Source organism: Oenanthe melanoleuca, chromosome 3, assembly GCF_029582105.1.
Source record: "Oenanthe melanoleuca isolate GR-GAL-2019-014 chromosome 3, OMel1.0, whole genome shotgun sequence".
Taxonomy (NCBI): Eukaryota; Metazoa; Chordata; class Aves; order Passeriformes; family Muscicapidae; genus Oenanthe; species Oenanthe melanoleuca.
This window is the reverse complement of record NC_079336.1, coordinates 82,514,938-82,532,707: the sequence shown is the minus strand read 5'-3', so window position 1 is coordinate 82,532,707 and position 17,770 is coordinate 82,514,938. Positions and strand designations below refer to the sequence as shown.

Below are 17,770 nucleotides of genomic sequence, written 5' to 3'. Positions count from 1 at the left end.
TTTGTTCCATTTTGTTATAATACTTTTTTTATGTTATTTGTCCACAGCACATCATCCTTATTCCTTTGGTAAAAGACTTCTCCAGCCCTTTTTGCCTTTCACAAAGATTTTCCTGTGAACAAACACCTCTGCATACAGTAGTACTCTGCAGATGAAAGAAAGGAAATAAATTCTTAATCGATAATCAGTGACTGCCTTCCAAACAGAACAAAATCCCTGCTCCCATATACCAGAAAAGTTTGATTTACCTCTTTGTGAAGTAAGTCCAAAGCTATTTGTATATTGTAGGTGTAGTTTTCAGGAGAATGGTGTACCTGTTAAAGCAAGAGGGTTGAATTTTATTATTAGTTTACTCAGACAGGGACAAGAATGACTAGCTGGAGTCTCTCACAGCAGTGCTTATGTTTCTAACTCTTGGGTCAAAAGTAACAGTCAGACAAAATGGTCCTGTCTCTGCTTTTCTTCCTTCCCATCACAGCTCTCTCACCGGCAAGAAAAGATCTAGCAGCCACTGGATACCAGTGAGGGTGAAAATTCACAGGGTGTTATCAGACATCACAACACTCTCAATTCCCAAGCTTGTTTGGGCTGGTCTTAAAAGTACAGCTAACAATCATTACAGGGGCCATATATGGGAGAGAATAGCTTGTGGAAAAGTAAGTTTATTTCTGCTGCATGGAATATTAGAACATGTCTCCCAGATGCTCATTGCCTGCCACAAATAATAACTGGCAAAACTTATGCATTTAGCTGAGAATTAAATCGCTTCATATAGTTGTCTTTCAGTGCCAAAATTTCCTTGTTCCACTTTAATGGCTTAGTTTAAACACTCTAATTTAATGTCTCAAGTGAGCCAACATTTATTTTTTTCACTTGTGGGACTACAATGGTCACATAAACTTTCTTACAAGAAATGTCAGTCTTATTTTCAGCCTTTTTCCTCTCTCATTTAATTTCAAGCAGAAATTCATTAAGACCCCCCACCTGTCTACTCTACAGAAGCAGACAGCTCAGATCCCTTATTCATTTCCTAACTCACAGCTCACCAAGACTGCTGTGGTTGGCACTACTTGTACTTGTGCCACACAAAGATCACCGTGCTCCTTGGATGCATGCATTCTCTCTCCTTTCCACCCACCCCAGTCATGTGAACAGGCACTTTGTGTTTGGGTTGACAGCAGGAGGTGGGAATGGTTGATTTGCTCCTTCCATGTTCTATAACCAACTTACTGTGCTGCTTTGCTGTTCTTCCTGATCCAAAATTAATCATGAAGGATGAAAAGTATGTGCTTAACTGCCTGTGAGTGGGTAACCCTCATCACTAAGTGAGGAGCCTGTCACAGCCTTTCATCTCCTTTACAATCACACGTACCAAAGGCTAGATACTGAATGTATGTTATATATATATTATATATATACTACATTACACATAATTGAATTAGCATGAGCTAATTAGAACTTCTCCCATAGCACCGAAAATATTATGAGACTACCAAATAAGACTTAGGAGTGTGACAAGGCAAAGAGGTATAAAAACACTTGGCATACAGGAGGTAAAGTAACTATGCAACAAAAAGTTATCTTAGTTAGTAGCAAAATAAAGTCACAACAATTATGTAATTTACAGGCGTTCTAAAGGTATCTCTAACATTATAAAAATATTATGCTGAGCACCCTGAAGGGTCCCAGTACAGTTACATTCCAGAGCTGCACAATTAAGACCTACATTATTTCAGTCTCACCCACTGAGTTCCTCCCTCCTACCCCCTGCAATGCATGAAGACCCTGTGGCTTGACTGGCCCAGTTCATGCTGCAGGGAACTTACTGGATCCTCGCAGAACTTGCAGAGGTCATTTCCTCCTATGAAAAGTGTTATGAGCTTCCAGTCATTCTGGAAATCCATTCTCTACACAGAGAAGGAGATGGAACAGAAGTTTATCATTAAAAAAAAAGGAGGGAGATGCCAGCAACATACTAAATACAGATTTCTCATTTCTCAGAGTACATGGCTATCATTCCCCAGGCATCCACAACAAAAACAAGTTTGTAGTCATGACTGAAGATGCAGAAACTGCTATGATCTAAACCAGATTTACAATAACAGCAGCATCATGGAAAACTATTTGCTTCAGAAAACTATTGCTCAAAATCTATCTGCATGCTTTTCCTAGTAATACCTTGTGCATACAGAGTGACTCTTCCTACAGTCCTAGAAATACATCTTCATAGCAAAAATTATGGTATGTACTTTACTGTGTAATAAATAATGCAGCTATTCTGCTGGTAAGCCCTGGGGGACAATATATTTGAAACTTGTTGTGAGACAAACTGCAAGGAACAGTGGGGCAATATTAACTCTATCTAACAACAATGGTAAAATATTACAGCATTTTTTCTTTTTGCAAGGATTTTGCAAAGGGATAGCTAAATCAAAGTAATTATGCTACAGTAAATAAACACCTTCTCAGCTGTGAGGAAAGGTTCAGATATGCTGAGTAGGATGTTGAGGATGTTGTGCTCAATATTCTAATGCCTTAATTTTAGTGCAAAACACCAGTAAGAAAAATAATCGATAGTGCATCAGCCTCCAGTGGTTTAAAAACATCTTTCTTCAAAGGCAGGAGGCAACATATACCTGCTAGTAAACATGCTGTTCAGTAGTTTGGTCTCAAAATGTAAAAAAAAATGAAAAAGAGCTGCTTTCCAGCTGCACAATTGGAAAGCCAAACTAATATAATGTAACTTAGGTCACTGATTTCATAGCGCATTTCTCAAATTACAAATAGCAAACATTCAAAGCACAAGCTGAGGTGAGAAATATGCAATCAATCCTCAACCTCATGCGTATTTTACAGACCATTAATCAAATAATTCCTAACAATAAAGGTGTAAGTCAAAAATCAGCTGATGATCAGATGAAAGAAGGGACTAATTTGTTTTTATAGCAAACAAGTCCCTTCCTCACTTCACATGTTCCTCCAACTTGCTACTTGAAAAGCTCGCTCTCAACATCCTAGCACATATCATTTTTGCTGGGAAAACCATGTGCTTATAATTAATAGTGCCACAGCAAAATCCTCATGGAGAAAAGGTTCTGTTATCTTACAGGGTTACACAGGTCAGAAGCAGAAGCAACAGCACTGCAGTAAAAATGATTATGAAAAGGTTACAATTACCTGGGCTTGATAGTAACACTCATATGCTGGTACAAATTCTCTGCACTGAGAAGCATTATGCTGTATCCTGCTGTACCTACAGCTTTAAAGTTTGGCATTTACTGCTGAGATCTGCTCTTGGTCTGTTAGAAACTAATGATGCCATGTCACTTCATTCTAAAGACATTCATGACATCATGAACTCACAGCATCATTCTTCATGAGGTCCACCAGCTTCCTAGCCTGTTCAGGAACATCCCTAAAAATAAAAGAAAAATAAGATCATTAAATATATTAATAAAAATTTAAAGAAAGAATCCTTCATAGATAACAAGGCAAAGGAGGAAAGCTGATGGATGGACATCAAAAATCTAAAAACCCCAGAGAAAGTCCAATATTCATTGAATGGAATATATGACATATCTAATAAAGGCTATATTTTGAGACAGTGATGGAAAAAAAAAAAGAGAAAATAATTAGCATCCAACAGGCATTGGGCTACTTTGCAAATGTTGCATAGTTACTCTTAAAAGCTGTATAGAAAATGCACTTTTCCCACATCAGATGCTATCAACAAACATAGCTCTGAAGTGTCTGTGCTCATACCAACGTTATTATATGGCCTCAAGGCACTGAAGTAGGTCCTATAAGAAATGTTACCAGTGGAAATAAAATAGGATATGAATTGCATTGAGGATGGTGCATAGTGGTCTCTAGTTAACTCCCAGCTCTGGCAGATCAGGAATTAAACAACCCACAATTTTCTCAGTCTCTACAAGAACTCTTGGTCCTGATGACAAGAGGGTGTGAATATACCTCCTATAAAGTGGACATATCTTTTGTCTGACTCACACAGGACAGCTTTCTGAGTAGTGCTTGTAAAATGCTGTGGCTTTCTTGACTGAAAATGCCAGAGAAAGTATCGCTTTTGTTGCTAATTTATTTGACATAGAAACACTGCAAAGTCCTCATCACATTTCTTGGCCTTCATGCTGTAGTTAGGATAAAAAAATCTTTGCCTATTGTACTTACTGTGCTCCTGCCAAAGTCCAGAGTTTGAGTCTTTTTCAGTCACAAGGAATTTTATAGAATAAAAATAAAATTTCTATTAAAATTAAAAGTTTTCCTCTTACTCTGCACGAGCTCCAGTCACAGCTTGGTTGAATGCAGCATTGGTGGAATCCTGTCTTCCAGTGCCAATGGAAAATCCTACCAAGGATGGGTTGAACTCACGAAGAATATCTGCAGAAAAGAGACAGAACCCTGAAATATGGCTTCCTGCAGCAGGTAACAAATGAGGCAATAAAGGTTAGACTTCAATAAAAGACCATTGAAAAGCTTTAGGAGATAGCTATCAAAAAAAAAAAAAAAAAATCAACCTTTCATTATAATAAACATGGAGATTCATCACTATACAACCATTTCCCTGCCTTCAAGATTTCTGAATTTCATTTATTCTACTATCTCATGACCTAACACAACCATCTTGGCTAGCAATGCAATTTTGCCTGGCAAGCAAGGCTGGGTAACCATATACTCAGGCAGAAGAACCTCATGCCATCATGCTCTAACTGCAGACAGGTTGGAATCAAATCCTTTAGCCTGATGGCCCCAGATGTATTAACCCCGAAGACCCCAGATTCCCTTCTAGATCTTAGGTTACAAACCAGCCTTACAAACACCTCAGATCTAAAATGTCCTGACCTTTAAAAAGCATGTAAAATCTGATCTTGTAATGTGATTCTGCCCCTGCCTAAAACAACTTTCCCATACAGTCAAAATAGTTTCTTTAGGCTATGAGCTAAGATCTTTGATCCATCTATCCCAAGCACATTTTAAACAGAACTATTACAAACAGAAGAACACTGAAACAACCAAAAACTAAGAATTACAAAATAAATAATTAAGTCATGCACAGCACATTATAGCCTGGTTGTTATGCAACTTTTACTCAGTAGTGGACATTAAACACAAAGGGATTGCTTTAGTCTTGCTACAAATTTTAACTCTTTTCTCCTGTCTCCTTTAATAATAACAGGTATTTGAATAATAAAAAACACCACATATTTATCAAGTTTACAGAAAATGTCACTTACTTGGTAGTGTCGTGACTGTGCTTATGTTTTCATTTCCTCCAACACTGTCAAAAAGAAAGAACAGGAATAAAGTGCTATAAGGCAATGGACAAGGTAGGAGAGTGCCCCCTTTTGGGGTTACCACACATGTACAGAGCACATTGGTGGCTGTCCTGAGCCCACCCAGGCTCTGGGTGCCTGTCCTCCAGGGTCATCACATCACAGACACTCTTTGCTCCAGCAGAACAATGATATTAGAAGCCCTGTACAACAGCTGTCCTTTCAGCTCTTTCACATGTTTTGACATCTGTTCAAACCCAGATGAAAGAAATTAGATTTTTTTCAAGGCTGCCACTTTTGCTACAGTTGTACCTATTAAAATATTTATAGCTTCCATTTTTAGTTAACAAAACCAACCAAAACAAAAATTCTAAAAGAATATATTTCAGAGTGATAAGTAAAATCAATACCTTTGCCTTCCCCAGCTCACATTTCACTCAACTGGAAGAATACTACTAGATGGTGAAATTCACCATTATGTCTGTATTCTCTTTATTCTCTTTCATGCTGAAAAAAATACTAGTATACTTGTCAGGAAAAAATGTCCATAGATTATTATTAAAGATCAAAATATAAAATGTTTGACTTAGAACACCACTATAATGTCCCTTTAATCTGGAACAGGTTTTGAAGTGCACTAATACCATTTCTGGAAGTGCTTGAGGCCAAGCTGGATGGTGCTCTGAGCAGCCTGGTCTAGCGAAAAGCGTCCCTGCTCATGGCATGGGGTTGGAACCTGATGATCTTTAAGGTGCCTTCCAACCCAGGCCATTCTATGATTCTGTGAGTGTCTTTAAACTTCTTCTAAAGTTGCAGTGACTTTAACTGGTAAAAAAAATTATGAACAGAAGATTAGCCTGACAAGTTTGGTGTTAAATCATACAGTTGCAGATTAACAAGTGAGCATGTTTGCCTTTCTCCAGAGTCTTTTTGAAGTGTCTAACAACATGTCACACATGTAAAAGTCTGTATTGACTTATAATTATTGATATACTATTCTGCATGATGTAAGCAATACTGAGAAAGGTTCAAGGAAAGAGATACTGCATATGAAACAACAGCAGGAAAGATTTTTGTAGACCACCAATTTTAAATGAGACAAATGGGTGATGTGGGCCACACTGGGCAAGAGCAGACAGGATACAGAAAGAGCAGGGACAGAAATGCAGAATGAGCAAGTGATGTAATGGTGATGGAGTTTAGAAAACTCTGTTCCAGGGTCTCCTACAACTGTGAGATTGAAAACTACCTCCTTAACAAGGATCCCATTTTTCTGTGTACCCAGGTCTGTTCCAGCCATGCTACATTGTATTCTAGATAATCACTAGTTTGAGTATTTTCTTTATCATGAGTAACTGTACAGCCATGAGCCATCATGCAACATGTGACATCAAATCCAATTTCTACAAGCCTTCATTTGCTTAAAAAACAACTATAACAATCAAAACTGAAGAAAATGGATTGTCTCCCACTGGGGGAAAATTCCTGGGACTCACCTCCAAGAAAGACCTCGGTACTGAGTCAGGACATCCAGAACATCATGGGGTCTGGATCCTGCCCCATTACCTGCCTGGAAGAAGAGTTCACCTTCAGAAAATAAACATTGCTACAGTAACTAGTTCTTTGACTTATCCTAGTGAGAATAATTTAAAAAGCATTTTAATGAAGGAAGCTATGTCATCTTCCCAAAATAGAACAGATCCCTGTTCTCAAGAAGATCAAAGGCTGAAGGTATTTTAACTCCATTCCAGTGAATTACCCTCTTCTATCAACTTCATGATTAGATCAAGTGGGGAAAAATTACTTGAGAATGTTCAAAATACTCATATAAATTCTAAATTTACATAAGGAAGAAGTAAGATAGCAGTGGCCCTGAATTAATAATTTATTATAATGTTGCTCACATTAAAAAGTTGTACAGTGATTTTATATCTTTCCCAGCTGCCCTGAGGAAAAAGACTACATGATTTAATGTGATAATTAGCAAAGAACATGTAGGAAACATGAATTATGATATGAGCAGTAAAGCAGTCACTGCTGATTGGAGAATCACAACCAGTCTAGGGGTAATGAGCTTACATAGTACCAGGTAAAGTGTTAAAGAAATTCTCAAGGCAAAAGAAATTCTCAAGTTACACTCAACACATCTGATGTTCTATTGCAATTTCAATCTTATGTTTAGTTAGTACAAATTACTATGGTTTTATAGGCTTTGGTATTACCATATTATATAGACACACAGATATACACAATCAGCTGCAGAACTTTCTCTTCACGCTGCTTACTAATGGCTTTCAGGGCCAATACCTTGGGAGCTGCCAAAAATTAGTAAAGAAAAGCAATTGTTGCAAGTCCACTCTAGCAGAATAGCTTTGCTGCTGCACGGCTTAATCTTACATTTCTTCCTTGTGTGGCACTCTCGTGACTTTAAAGGGGAACTGTGTCTTCAGATTAGACTCTGATTATCTCTGATGATCTGATTACCAATCAGCCAAAGTGGAGTATGGAAAAAAAATGTGGAAAATGTGTTTGGTTCAATAGGGCATAACTGTATGTTATTTCCCAGGTCAAAAAATGAGAAATTTCATTGCAAGTTTTTCATTGCTAGCTTTATCAATGGCTATCCAGTGATCTTTACTTACTGTGAGTGAATCTCCCAGGGCAGCAATCACCTTAATATCTGCTGGTTTCAAATTATGAACTAAAAAAAAAAAAGGAAAGTAGTGTAAGGGAAGAAAAAAAACTATAAATTGCCATGGTTATTAGAAGTTTTCCTCAGAATAAGCATAAGACAGTATTTTTAATATTCATGACAGCATCAGTTCAGAATGACAGAGACTGATAGGTATTGAATCAGAAATGATTCTTGGTACCATATCTGGGCAGTAGCTACAGTGACAAAGGAAGCAGCAAGGTTCCAGTCTTGTATTTGTTCTTCCTCAAATTTCTTTCAACTGGTGAAAATGACTGAAAAGCAGGCACAGCTCTGGTGCCAGCACAGAATGGATATTTGGAACCATCACAGATTCTGAGGAAAGACAAAACCTACCAAACGAACTCCATATGGGTTTTTACACTCCAGACTACATTAACAAGAGCCCTCTACATTTTTTTCACACTGGAAATGAAGGACCTGACTGCCTCCTATCTTTTCCACTGTCACTTCTTTGTACATGGGAGATGCAGCTGCATAAACTTTCATCACCCTTGACACAGTGAATGCACATCTTGCTGTACAACCACTCACATTGTTCCAAAAAGACTCCTTAACACCACAGTCAACAAAGTGCATTTCTCCAAAGAAGAGAGTACCTCTCCAGAGTAAACCCAGTTCTATTTTCCTTCTGCCATCAAATGAAGTAGCTCTATGACAAAACGGCACACTACTATACCTGAAATGGGAACTGTATCAGAGGGAACCCGGTCAGGACAGGGAATATTTGTTCCATAACTCCTCTCCTGCAAAGACAGACAAAGCAAGACTTCACATCAGTCTCACTATAACAGAGAGTCATGATAAACCATTTACATCTCAGAGCATTAGATTAATGAAACCCCTACGTCCTTTGTATACAGCTGCCCAGCTCAGCCTGCCCTCACCCCGTGCCTTTTGAAGGCAGACACAAACTCAGCCTGCTCAGAAGTCGTGCAGCCTTACAAGTACAAAACTCTCACCTACAGCGAGGTCAGTTGTTTTAGACTCTGAGCCATGTTGTGCTCAGCTATGCAAGATTTGGTGTGCCCATACCCTGAACATCTTTTGCAAGAAACTGTTTGCACATCCCTGAAATATCCTAACACGAAACCGTACCTGTGCCATAAGCCTGCCTTCTCCATATGCAGTCCTGTATATGCAACCAGGAATTTGCCCTCCTGGCTCTTTTGGGTTGCAGCCTACTGACAGAAATGCCCCCAAAGTTTACTGTTAGTGAAGGGCTGACCATAAATATACCAGAGCAAACAAGTCTCAAAGATGTGCTTTGGCTCCAAATGTCTCTGCAGAATTCCTTAAGTAGGCTAACTTGCTAAGGAAAAGATATTTGTATGTACATTGTTCTGGATTGGGTTTTTAATTTTTAATTTAAAAACCCAGCAAAACAATCACAAACATAACATACTATTGCTCCTTACGCCCTTAACACATCCTACACTACAGCTATTTCCAAGAAACGGAGTGGTAGGTACCACTGCCCCATGGTGAGGTCTGTACACCCCAAATAACCAACAAAACATATAGGACTATATTAAAATGTGATCTGAAATGCATATTTCAGCTCCAGTGATGAACAGGCCATTTTATCTAGATGTGGTCTAGGCACTGTGTTCTAGGGCATGAAAATGAACATTATTAATTCACTCTGTTCCTGCCTGAGAACACCAAGTTCTGCTCAAAATCAGAGTACTCTGACTTAAACACAATTCTGGGTCTTTTTCTCCTCGCATCTAATCTGAAACTATCTCACAAAAAAAAAAAAAATTAAAAATCCATATTCTTCAGTTTTACTATGGCATAAACAAGACGAAATCAGACCCACACAGTAGTTGGATCTGATCTAGTTTCTTCCATGGTAGGACTAAACAGTCCCATTTTCACTATCTTCTTCTCCCAGGGATAATATTTTTATCCAGATGTTTAACATAGGCTCTTACCAGTGAAGGCAAGACTCATTTTAGGCTAGCTGAACACATCTACCTACTCACACTATACAGAAACCACCAAGGAGAGAATGTGCTATTAAACACCTGACTATTTAGTCAAGCATGGAAGTCAGAAGCTGAAGTTTTGCATTTAATTTTCCCAGGTAGCACTGTTTATCTAGGCTACAACACAACCTTACCCACCTGCCCCATTCCCTGGAATACACCCAGTGCATTGATGCAAACAGTCCTACTATACCTGAGGTGTTTCTTTGGTGTTTGATGTCCTCAGGGAAGATGAGTAGTTACTATTTCTATATGTAAACAAATATGGATTTTCCTGCAGAGAAAGAGAGTATGTTTACCAGCGCTAGTGGAAACACAGTCAGCTGACATTAAAGTCTTCTGGCTACATTTTCCAAGAGAAAAAAATCTTTACAGTATTAATTTTTGACTGAACACTGCATTAGTGAAGTAAAACAGGTTAGACTTGAAAGTTAAGCCCTGGTCTGAAGCCCTGTTCTAGGTATGCTCTAGGCACAGCACCACTTCCTGCCTTAAATCTAACATCAAACAAAAAACAAAATGCTATTTCTTTGATATTTTAATTGCTATTCAGAAGCTTTTGGATGCCAGTAATCACTATCAAATTATTAAAGTCAGAGCTTAAATGCAAAAGCATACAAGAACCTGTTCTTTGAACATGAGATATTCCAATCCTGACTACTGACAGCTCCAGGGACTAAATTAGTAAAACATGGCAGCAGAGGCAAATCACAAAAAATCTAGTTTATATAAAATACATGGATTCAATTTTATTGGTGACACAAATTTAAATATTGATAATACACCTCATACCTGCAATTAATAAATTCAGATTAGCTAGACATAACTTTTAGATCAAATCTGACAGAGATGATTTAACTAAATTTTGTCAAAAGTTATTTTTTGAAGAGTTTCATCTGTAGAAAATAAAGACTCCATATCAATGAACTTTAGGAACACTCCGTTTTTAACAGGGCAGTAACTTGGGCAAGTGCACATTCCCAAGAGCTTCAGAAAACAACAACAGTATTTGGAAACTTGGAAATTCTGCAAAGAGTAAATAAAGTTGCAGAATAACAAGGAAGTCCTTTTACCTGAGATGGACACTGGACAATTTTTGTGACACCATAAGGTTGCTTCTGTCCAACTGGCTGCATCTGGAAAGGGAGAGAACAGAGGAATTGTACACATGCTGTGTGTGGGAAGGAAGGGAGAGCAGCACCAATGCAAAGGCTCTAGTGCATGAAGTTTTCCATCAGGCTCATATACATATATCTAAAGATATATATTAAAAAATTTATTTTGCTTATGATAAATATTTATCCATGCATAATATACCACATGTATACCTACAAAAGCAAGGAACTGAAAACAAGTCCTCTCACATGAGCAGACTGTCTTCCCATCATGACTACAACTTCCATCCAAACATTAATTTGGCTTTTGGGAATGCTGAGTCTATAAGTGTTGATTGTTTATCCTACCTTTCAGAACTGTTTCATTATCTACACTCTCACACATGTTAGGCAACACCAAAAGGTGCTTTCCTACTCCATACAGAGGCTTAATAACATTTATATTTGTTGGCTGGAGAGAGGATACTTATAATGAAAAATTATAGAATTATTCAGAAAATAGGGGCAAATACCAAAAATAATCACTTCACCTGTTCAGGCAGCTTGCTGAGTGCTAATTAAATTGCAATCACACACAGAGGAATTGGCTGAGGGTTTAGATACCTCAGTGCATGTCTGCTCAGCTTGGCACCAGCAGCTGCCAGGACCAGCAGCCTACACAAAAAACAGGATGCAAGGGACTGGCAAATACAATAGCAGCAGGCTTGATGTCACCAATACACTCTGGGCAGGAATGCTATATTCTATTTTGATTGTTCCATCAATGAAAATAACAGCAAAACTCAGAGAAAAAGAGAAGAGGCTTACAGAGTTTATATTCTTTGAGAGAAACATTGGAAGAAACAGTCTGCTTTTTTGAGTGGGGGGATAGGAAGGAATAAAACAAATTTCCCCAAAATGTGCACAATAATAAAGCTCAGAGGAAAGATATATTGGGATACTTTCCCATTCTCCTATGATGAAACACAGGATAGGGTTGTGTTTTGTTTCTGTAATGCAAAAGAGTGCCAAAAGACAAGAAGCTCTTACTCTTACGAAATTCTTTAAATACATTAATGGAGCTTTACCCTCAGATATATGTCCAGAGGAAAAACTGATTAATTTTGGCAAAAGCCTACGATCAGGCTCTCTGTGGTAAACATCAAAGCTGTCCAAGCACACAGCCAACCTCTCTCAGCTTTTCCAGTGTCATTTATCTGACTGTTCTCTGGTGTGCTTAGCATATCAATTGCATTTCTAAGTCCTAGAGACTTAGAACTGTTTTGGTCAAATATCCAGCCCTGCCTAGGACAAGCCCTTAGGACATGATGGCTCAGCTCCTTCTCAGTCAGGCTGAAGTGCAACCCTAAGGCAAATTGCAACTAGATTTTCAAGGTTTTGCCCTTTGACCAATAAACAGTAATTATTCCAGGACAGAGGCTGATACCAAGCCTCTAAACAAGGTCAGGACAGGCTGGCAGAGAGCAGGAGAAGGTAAACCTGTGAATACAGTTTCATTCTGCTATGTTTCCTGGTCCACAAGTCACAATCTTGATTTCCTATCAGCTCCTAAGACTGTGTTATGGGTCCTCTTTTAATTTTTAAAAAAGTCAGCATAAACTGTTGGCTGGATTTCCCAGCAGAACTGGAGAGACCTTTATCAGGTGAGGACATCTGCTAGTGCTTTTTCTGCTGAATGCATCTTTTATATATTTTACATCACAGCAGAATACAGGCAGGCAAGGCAATCACAGGCAGACAAAGAAGCAACCCCAAAAGGCCCCTTTCTGATGATTGCTAGCTGTACTCTGAAAAGTCCACTTAATCAAAGAGAAGTCAGGAAAAAAGATGGCAAAATGAGTTGAGGGATATATTACCATTTCTACAGTCTTCCTTCAAACCTGTGGTTTGCCACATTTTGCTCCTCCTCCAGCTCACCTAGGCTGTCCCCTCACACTGAGAAAAAATACTGAAACAAAGCAAAGAGGCATTTGTCTCCTTTATGACCATGTTTTGGTTCTGGTGGCTCCACAGCATGCTCACCACTCAAGTCTGGGTAACTGGCCCTGATATAGCCAGCCTTATAAGCACAACTTTGTTTTGCTTATGGTTTTTCATCTATGCAATTTCCACAAAATGCTCCTGGGCAATCAATGACAAGAAGAGAGTAACATGCCATATAATGGGTTGCTCAAGAAGCAACAGAGCACAGGAGGACAAATAAAGTTTTTGCAGAAAAGGTTTAGAGGCAGAAGAATGAAATAGAGGGCATCTATTTTATGATGGAAAAAGTGATATCATGTCATCACAAGGAATATCACAGATAACAGCAAAGGAGATAAATGGACCCAGCATGGCTGATCCAAGGTTACCACTGCAACAGCCCATCAATTTTTAACTCCTTGGCTCCTACTAACTAACTAAAGTCATACTAACTTTAACTAAAAGATAACATATTTTCTTAAAGTCACTGTACCATTCTTCTAGATATACTGTCTGGTGGAATAGAAGCCTCTTCCTGCAAATTCTGCTTCTTTAAATGATCACAGGTACAACAGCATTACTACTGCTTGAACTAGCATGTAAGAAAACAAGAACATGTCAATATGTATGAATTAATTTTTAAATGTGGTTTATAGAAACGTTGTTGCAGTACAGACTTTTTTTCCTTCATGCTTAGGATAATTTGGACAGACACAAGAATAGTAGATACTCACCAAAGAAAATCTTATTAACACATGGACTGAAAACAAGAAAGAAGTATTTTATATTTTATCTAACTTAATTGGCCATTGAAGTTTCTTTTTTATTAAAAAAGAGATTGTAAGTGTTACTAGAAAAAGAAACAGGAAATGTTGAAAGCTTCTAAAAAGAAACAGTAAAATCAACATTTTACCTAGAACAATGCATGAAAGGGCATATCCAAACAGCAGCACCCTGCTTATCTCTGTTGAGTCCAAACCCACATACCTGTTTTTTTTGCTTCATTCATATTGAAAAGCAACTCACATTTCTTCACTTGCCCCTATAATCAATTTAAAACTGCAAACTCAAATGTTGTGTGTCATCAGCTCAAGCCTGCAGTGGGAAACAGCCCCTTACAGAACTGGTCATGGTGTTCAAGGTTGAGTGAACTCTCCCACTTTCCTCAGCTGGATAGGACATCCAACTCTAGAGGACATTACAAGAGCTCCTCAAGGCTGTCTATCATCTCTTCACTGTGAGAAACAGCAGCACAAAGATGATAGTCAAGGAGGAGACAGTGCTATAAGACTCATTAGTAAAGAATGGTGGGGGATGCAGGATAGAGGACAGAGTAGGCAGGAGTGTAATTGCTAATCTCAGGTTAGGACAAACCTCAGCCATCCTGTGCTGCGCTGCCAAAGAGGTAAGATTAGCAAAAGCAGGATCTGTCACAGCTCATTTACTCCATGAGGCTTCCCAAAGGGCTACTCTGAAAACCTTTCTAGAAAGCTCTCAGTAGAAAGTAGCAGCAGAGTGAGATTTGTCTTGGAAGTGCAGGGCATTTAACATTATTCAAGAGCAGCCTCCCTGCACAGCTGAGGATAGCAGTCCTGGGATAATTCTTGTATTCTTCCTTCCCCTGCTTCTTTGTTACTCAAAGCCTGGCTTGTGCAGGGTGGCTACCAGGCATACAGACCAAGTTCAGCAAGAAACAATCTTTGTGGTACTGCTTACCATGTTGTTCCAGAGGCCCACAGCCATGAAAATATAATCCTCCAGAACTTCCACTTGTGTCTTTGATGTGGTGCCCTGAAAGAGAAAATACTTTGAGCATCATAAAATAATTAGAGTACGGAAAGATTAGATATTCAGTCATGAAAGTTATCAATCTATAAAATGATATTTATATCCACATGAAAATCAATCTTTGGTATTCTCGTTAAGCCACTTGCCACTGACCCCAGTTACTACTGGTGTGTCAAGACAGAAAGATGCTGTTTTTGTAAATGATTGTTGCACATCAACAGAACAAGAAGAGCAGAGCAACAGCACAGCATGATCACAATAGTGACATACAGTAGAGCAGGAAGACATAGATGTGAACACATGAATCATTTGGAATAAACAACAGTTCTTCTAGTGTACACATGCATTTAAAGGATAGAAACATGCAGAATTTTTCTTAAGAGGGCATGCTGAATTTTAAATTAAATGTAACTGTTGGAAGACTTTGGAAGGTTACACATGGTGGCCTGCAGTTATATCACAAATCAGAAGAAATGTAGAATCCACCTATGACATATGATCATATTTAAAGAAATAATAGATCAAATTACTGGCAGAAGAAGTAATGCCATGAAAGTTAGAAGTCTGCTATTTCCATATGGACCAGCCATCTACAAAAAAAGCCTGGCAAAAGATGACCCTAGCAGCATCAAGAAGATTTTGCAACATAGTAAACCCTCTATTTTTCTGGAAGAAAAATTTCTTATCCCAATTCACTTTGTTCTGATATTGAGCTGAGGGGAGCAATGGAATTACCTCAAATTCATGGAGCTATCATGATGCTCAAAAACCCAGGCCATGAGTCACTCCTAACCTATTTTATAAAAAACCATCTAACATGATAGATTTTGTTACCTTACTTCAAATGAGCCATTCTCTAGAAAGTAATGTTCTCCCTCTTCATTGCCAGATCTTAGATAACCTTGACCTTTCAACTTCCCTTTATAGATCCCTTATGACAAAACCATGCCTGACATCCCAGGCAATCCCATCTTCATTCCCTACTGCCTACACCAGAAAAAATGTCTGAATTCCCAGACTCATAGCAGGGAAATAACTGTACTTTCCAACATAGTTTACATACACCTTTATCCTTTGTTCCTCTAAGCATTTTAAATACTTCACCTTACCCACTTTTTGCCTTTGTAGTCAAACACATGAGCATAATCATGGACAAATGTGGTGATGACTACAAAGATATGGAAAAAGCAGCAGCACTGGCAGCTTCCAGACACTTGTGATTTCAGGTGCAGAGGGGCCATAGCTTGATTTATCCTGGAGCATAGCATTCAAAAAACACAAGAGCTCTGACTGGTGCTATTTAAATCAAGTTCCACTCTCAGGACTTCTGTGTCCGATCCTGAGGTGTGTTCTTCCTGTGCCTGACTACCCTTGTCTTCCAAAATAACACAGCCTAGGACAGGAAAGCCTGCTTTTGAATATTGCAGTTGGTCTCAGCAGACACAAACCAGAAAGAACGGAGCAGCTTGAGTTTACTCACCAGTCTGAGCAGCAAATTTCTTCCTTGGAGGGAAGGCTGAAGAACAACAGTGAAGTCATTCTTTTGATCAAACCTCTCAGACTCCAGCAGTTTTTCCAAAGCATCCTAAATAGACAACCATTTAATGAGATAAGTATTATTAGGTAGATAGTGTAATGTATGTGTAATTCATCAGGACTTGAAGTAAATTTAAATTATCCCTATCCCTAATAAAGGACAGAAATAAAATTGTGTAATCCAGAACAAAGACAGTAATTTAAGGAAATCTTGTTACACAACAACTGGAAAATCCTTGAAGCTATGAGAAAGATGGTTTACTATAATTTTCTTTGAAAAGGCAGCAAGCTTAGCAAGGCAATGAAATGTCATGTTTATTGCCACCCTGGCATATTTAAAAGAAACTCTAGCACAACTGTCCTTGTCTTAATAGAAAATTTCCCTCTTCTAAATCACATGGCATTTTACTGGACAAGATGGATCGTTTCTCTGATGGGATATAAAAAAAAGCTATATAGACATTTAAAACTTCAGGAGATACTAAGATCACTGAGATATGGAGACAAATTATTGTCAATATTCCTGAGGTAAGAAATGGGACTGGGATTGCTATGGATACGTGATAGAAAGGCTGTTACACAACTTCCTCACTGCTATTCCTCCCTTAACTGCTTGCTTCAGGCCAATCTGGAAAATGAATAGACATGTCAGCAAAATGAGAGCCAAACAGCACAGAAGATGCCATACCTGATAGGACCACCTTAGTATGTTATCATGTAATGTGGAGTGCTCAACATGACTGCACTGATTCCTGCCTGGATTGCTGCAGAAAATAATTTAAAACATGAAAGACATTATGAACTTTTGATAACAAGGTGGATAGCATGAATTATTTTAAGACACTGACGAGCACATATTAAAGACTAAATTGTTGTATGTGTAGAAAAGGCTACGTGGAATATGCTAATTTTTTAATATAAACATAGAATTATATATATTCTCACATCCAGAGCTTTGTATCTCTTTTTGATTTGAAAGCCTAGTCAGCTGACAAGTATGCCAGACTTAGATTAGCACAGGATTTCACAACCTAGCAAAATGCTCAGGTTTAAAATAGCAGCTGCACTGGTTTTCAAACATTTCCTGCTCTGTAGTCACAAAGGAAAATTGAACAAACTCTAAATACTTCCACAGGAATTTTTTCTTTAGTGTTTGGTACAAAGACCTGCATCTAGAAATGTGGATGGAAGCTGCAGAAGGTTATACATGCTGAAGGATGACTGACACTCAGATTTCTGACCTGCAAGGTGAGATGGGTATACTGCATGTTTTTGAAGCTAGCTAGAGAATTCTGAGAGTTCCCAAAGATGTAGATGGGAACAATACACATAAGGTTAGTCAGGTTCCAGCAAAGATATACTCCCTTGAAATTT

The 17,770-nt window shown here is 38.4% G+C and overlaps 1 protein-coding gene across 1 annotated transcript in view; it reads right to left on the bottom strand.

Annotated features, from left to right (window-relative positions):
* The window catches only part of PLB1 (phospholipase B1), a 75,191-nt gene that overhangs the window by 42,866 nt on the left and 14,555 nt on the right, over positions 1-17,770 (bottom strand). Inside the window, exons 12-24 of the mRNA XM_056487986.1 lie at positions 17,085-17,160; positions 16,341-16,445; positions 14,789-14,863; positions 11,069-11,131; positions 10,189-10,269; positions 8,684-8,750; positions 7,934-7,992; positions 6,788-6,861; positions 5,253-5,296; positions 4,290-4,398; positions 3,364-3,415; positions 1,827-1,907; positions 249-314 (exon numbers count right to left, since the gene is read on the bottom strand). Of these exons, the coding sequence (XP_056343961.1) occupies positions 249-314; positions 1,827-1,907; positions 3,364-3,415; positions 4,290-4,398; positions 5,253-5,296; positions 6,788-6,861; positions 7,934-7,992; positions 8,684-8,750; positions 10,189-10,269; positions 11,069-11,131; positions 14,789-14,863; positions 16,341-16,445; positions 17,085-17,160 (952 nt within the window). The remainder of the gene's footprint in view (positions 1-248; positions 315-1,826; positions 1,908-3,363; positions 3,416-4,289; positions 4,399-5,252; positions 5,297-6,787; positions 6,862-7,933; positions 7,993-8,683; positions 8,751-10,188; positions 10,270-11,068; positions 11,132-14,788; positions 14,864-16,340; positions 16,446-17,084; positions 17,161-17,770) is intronic.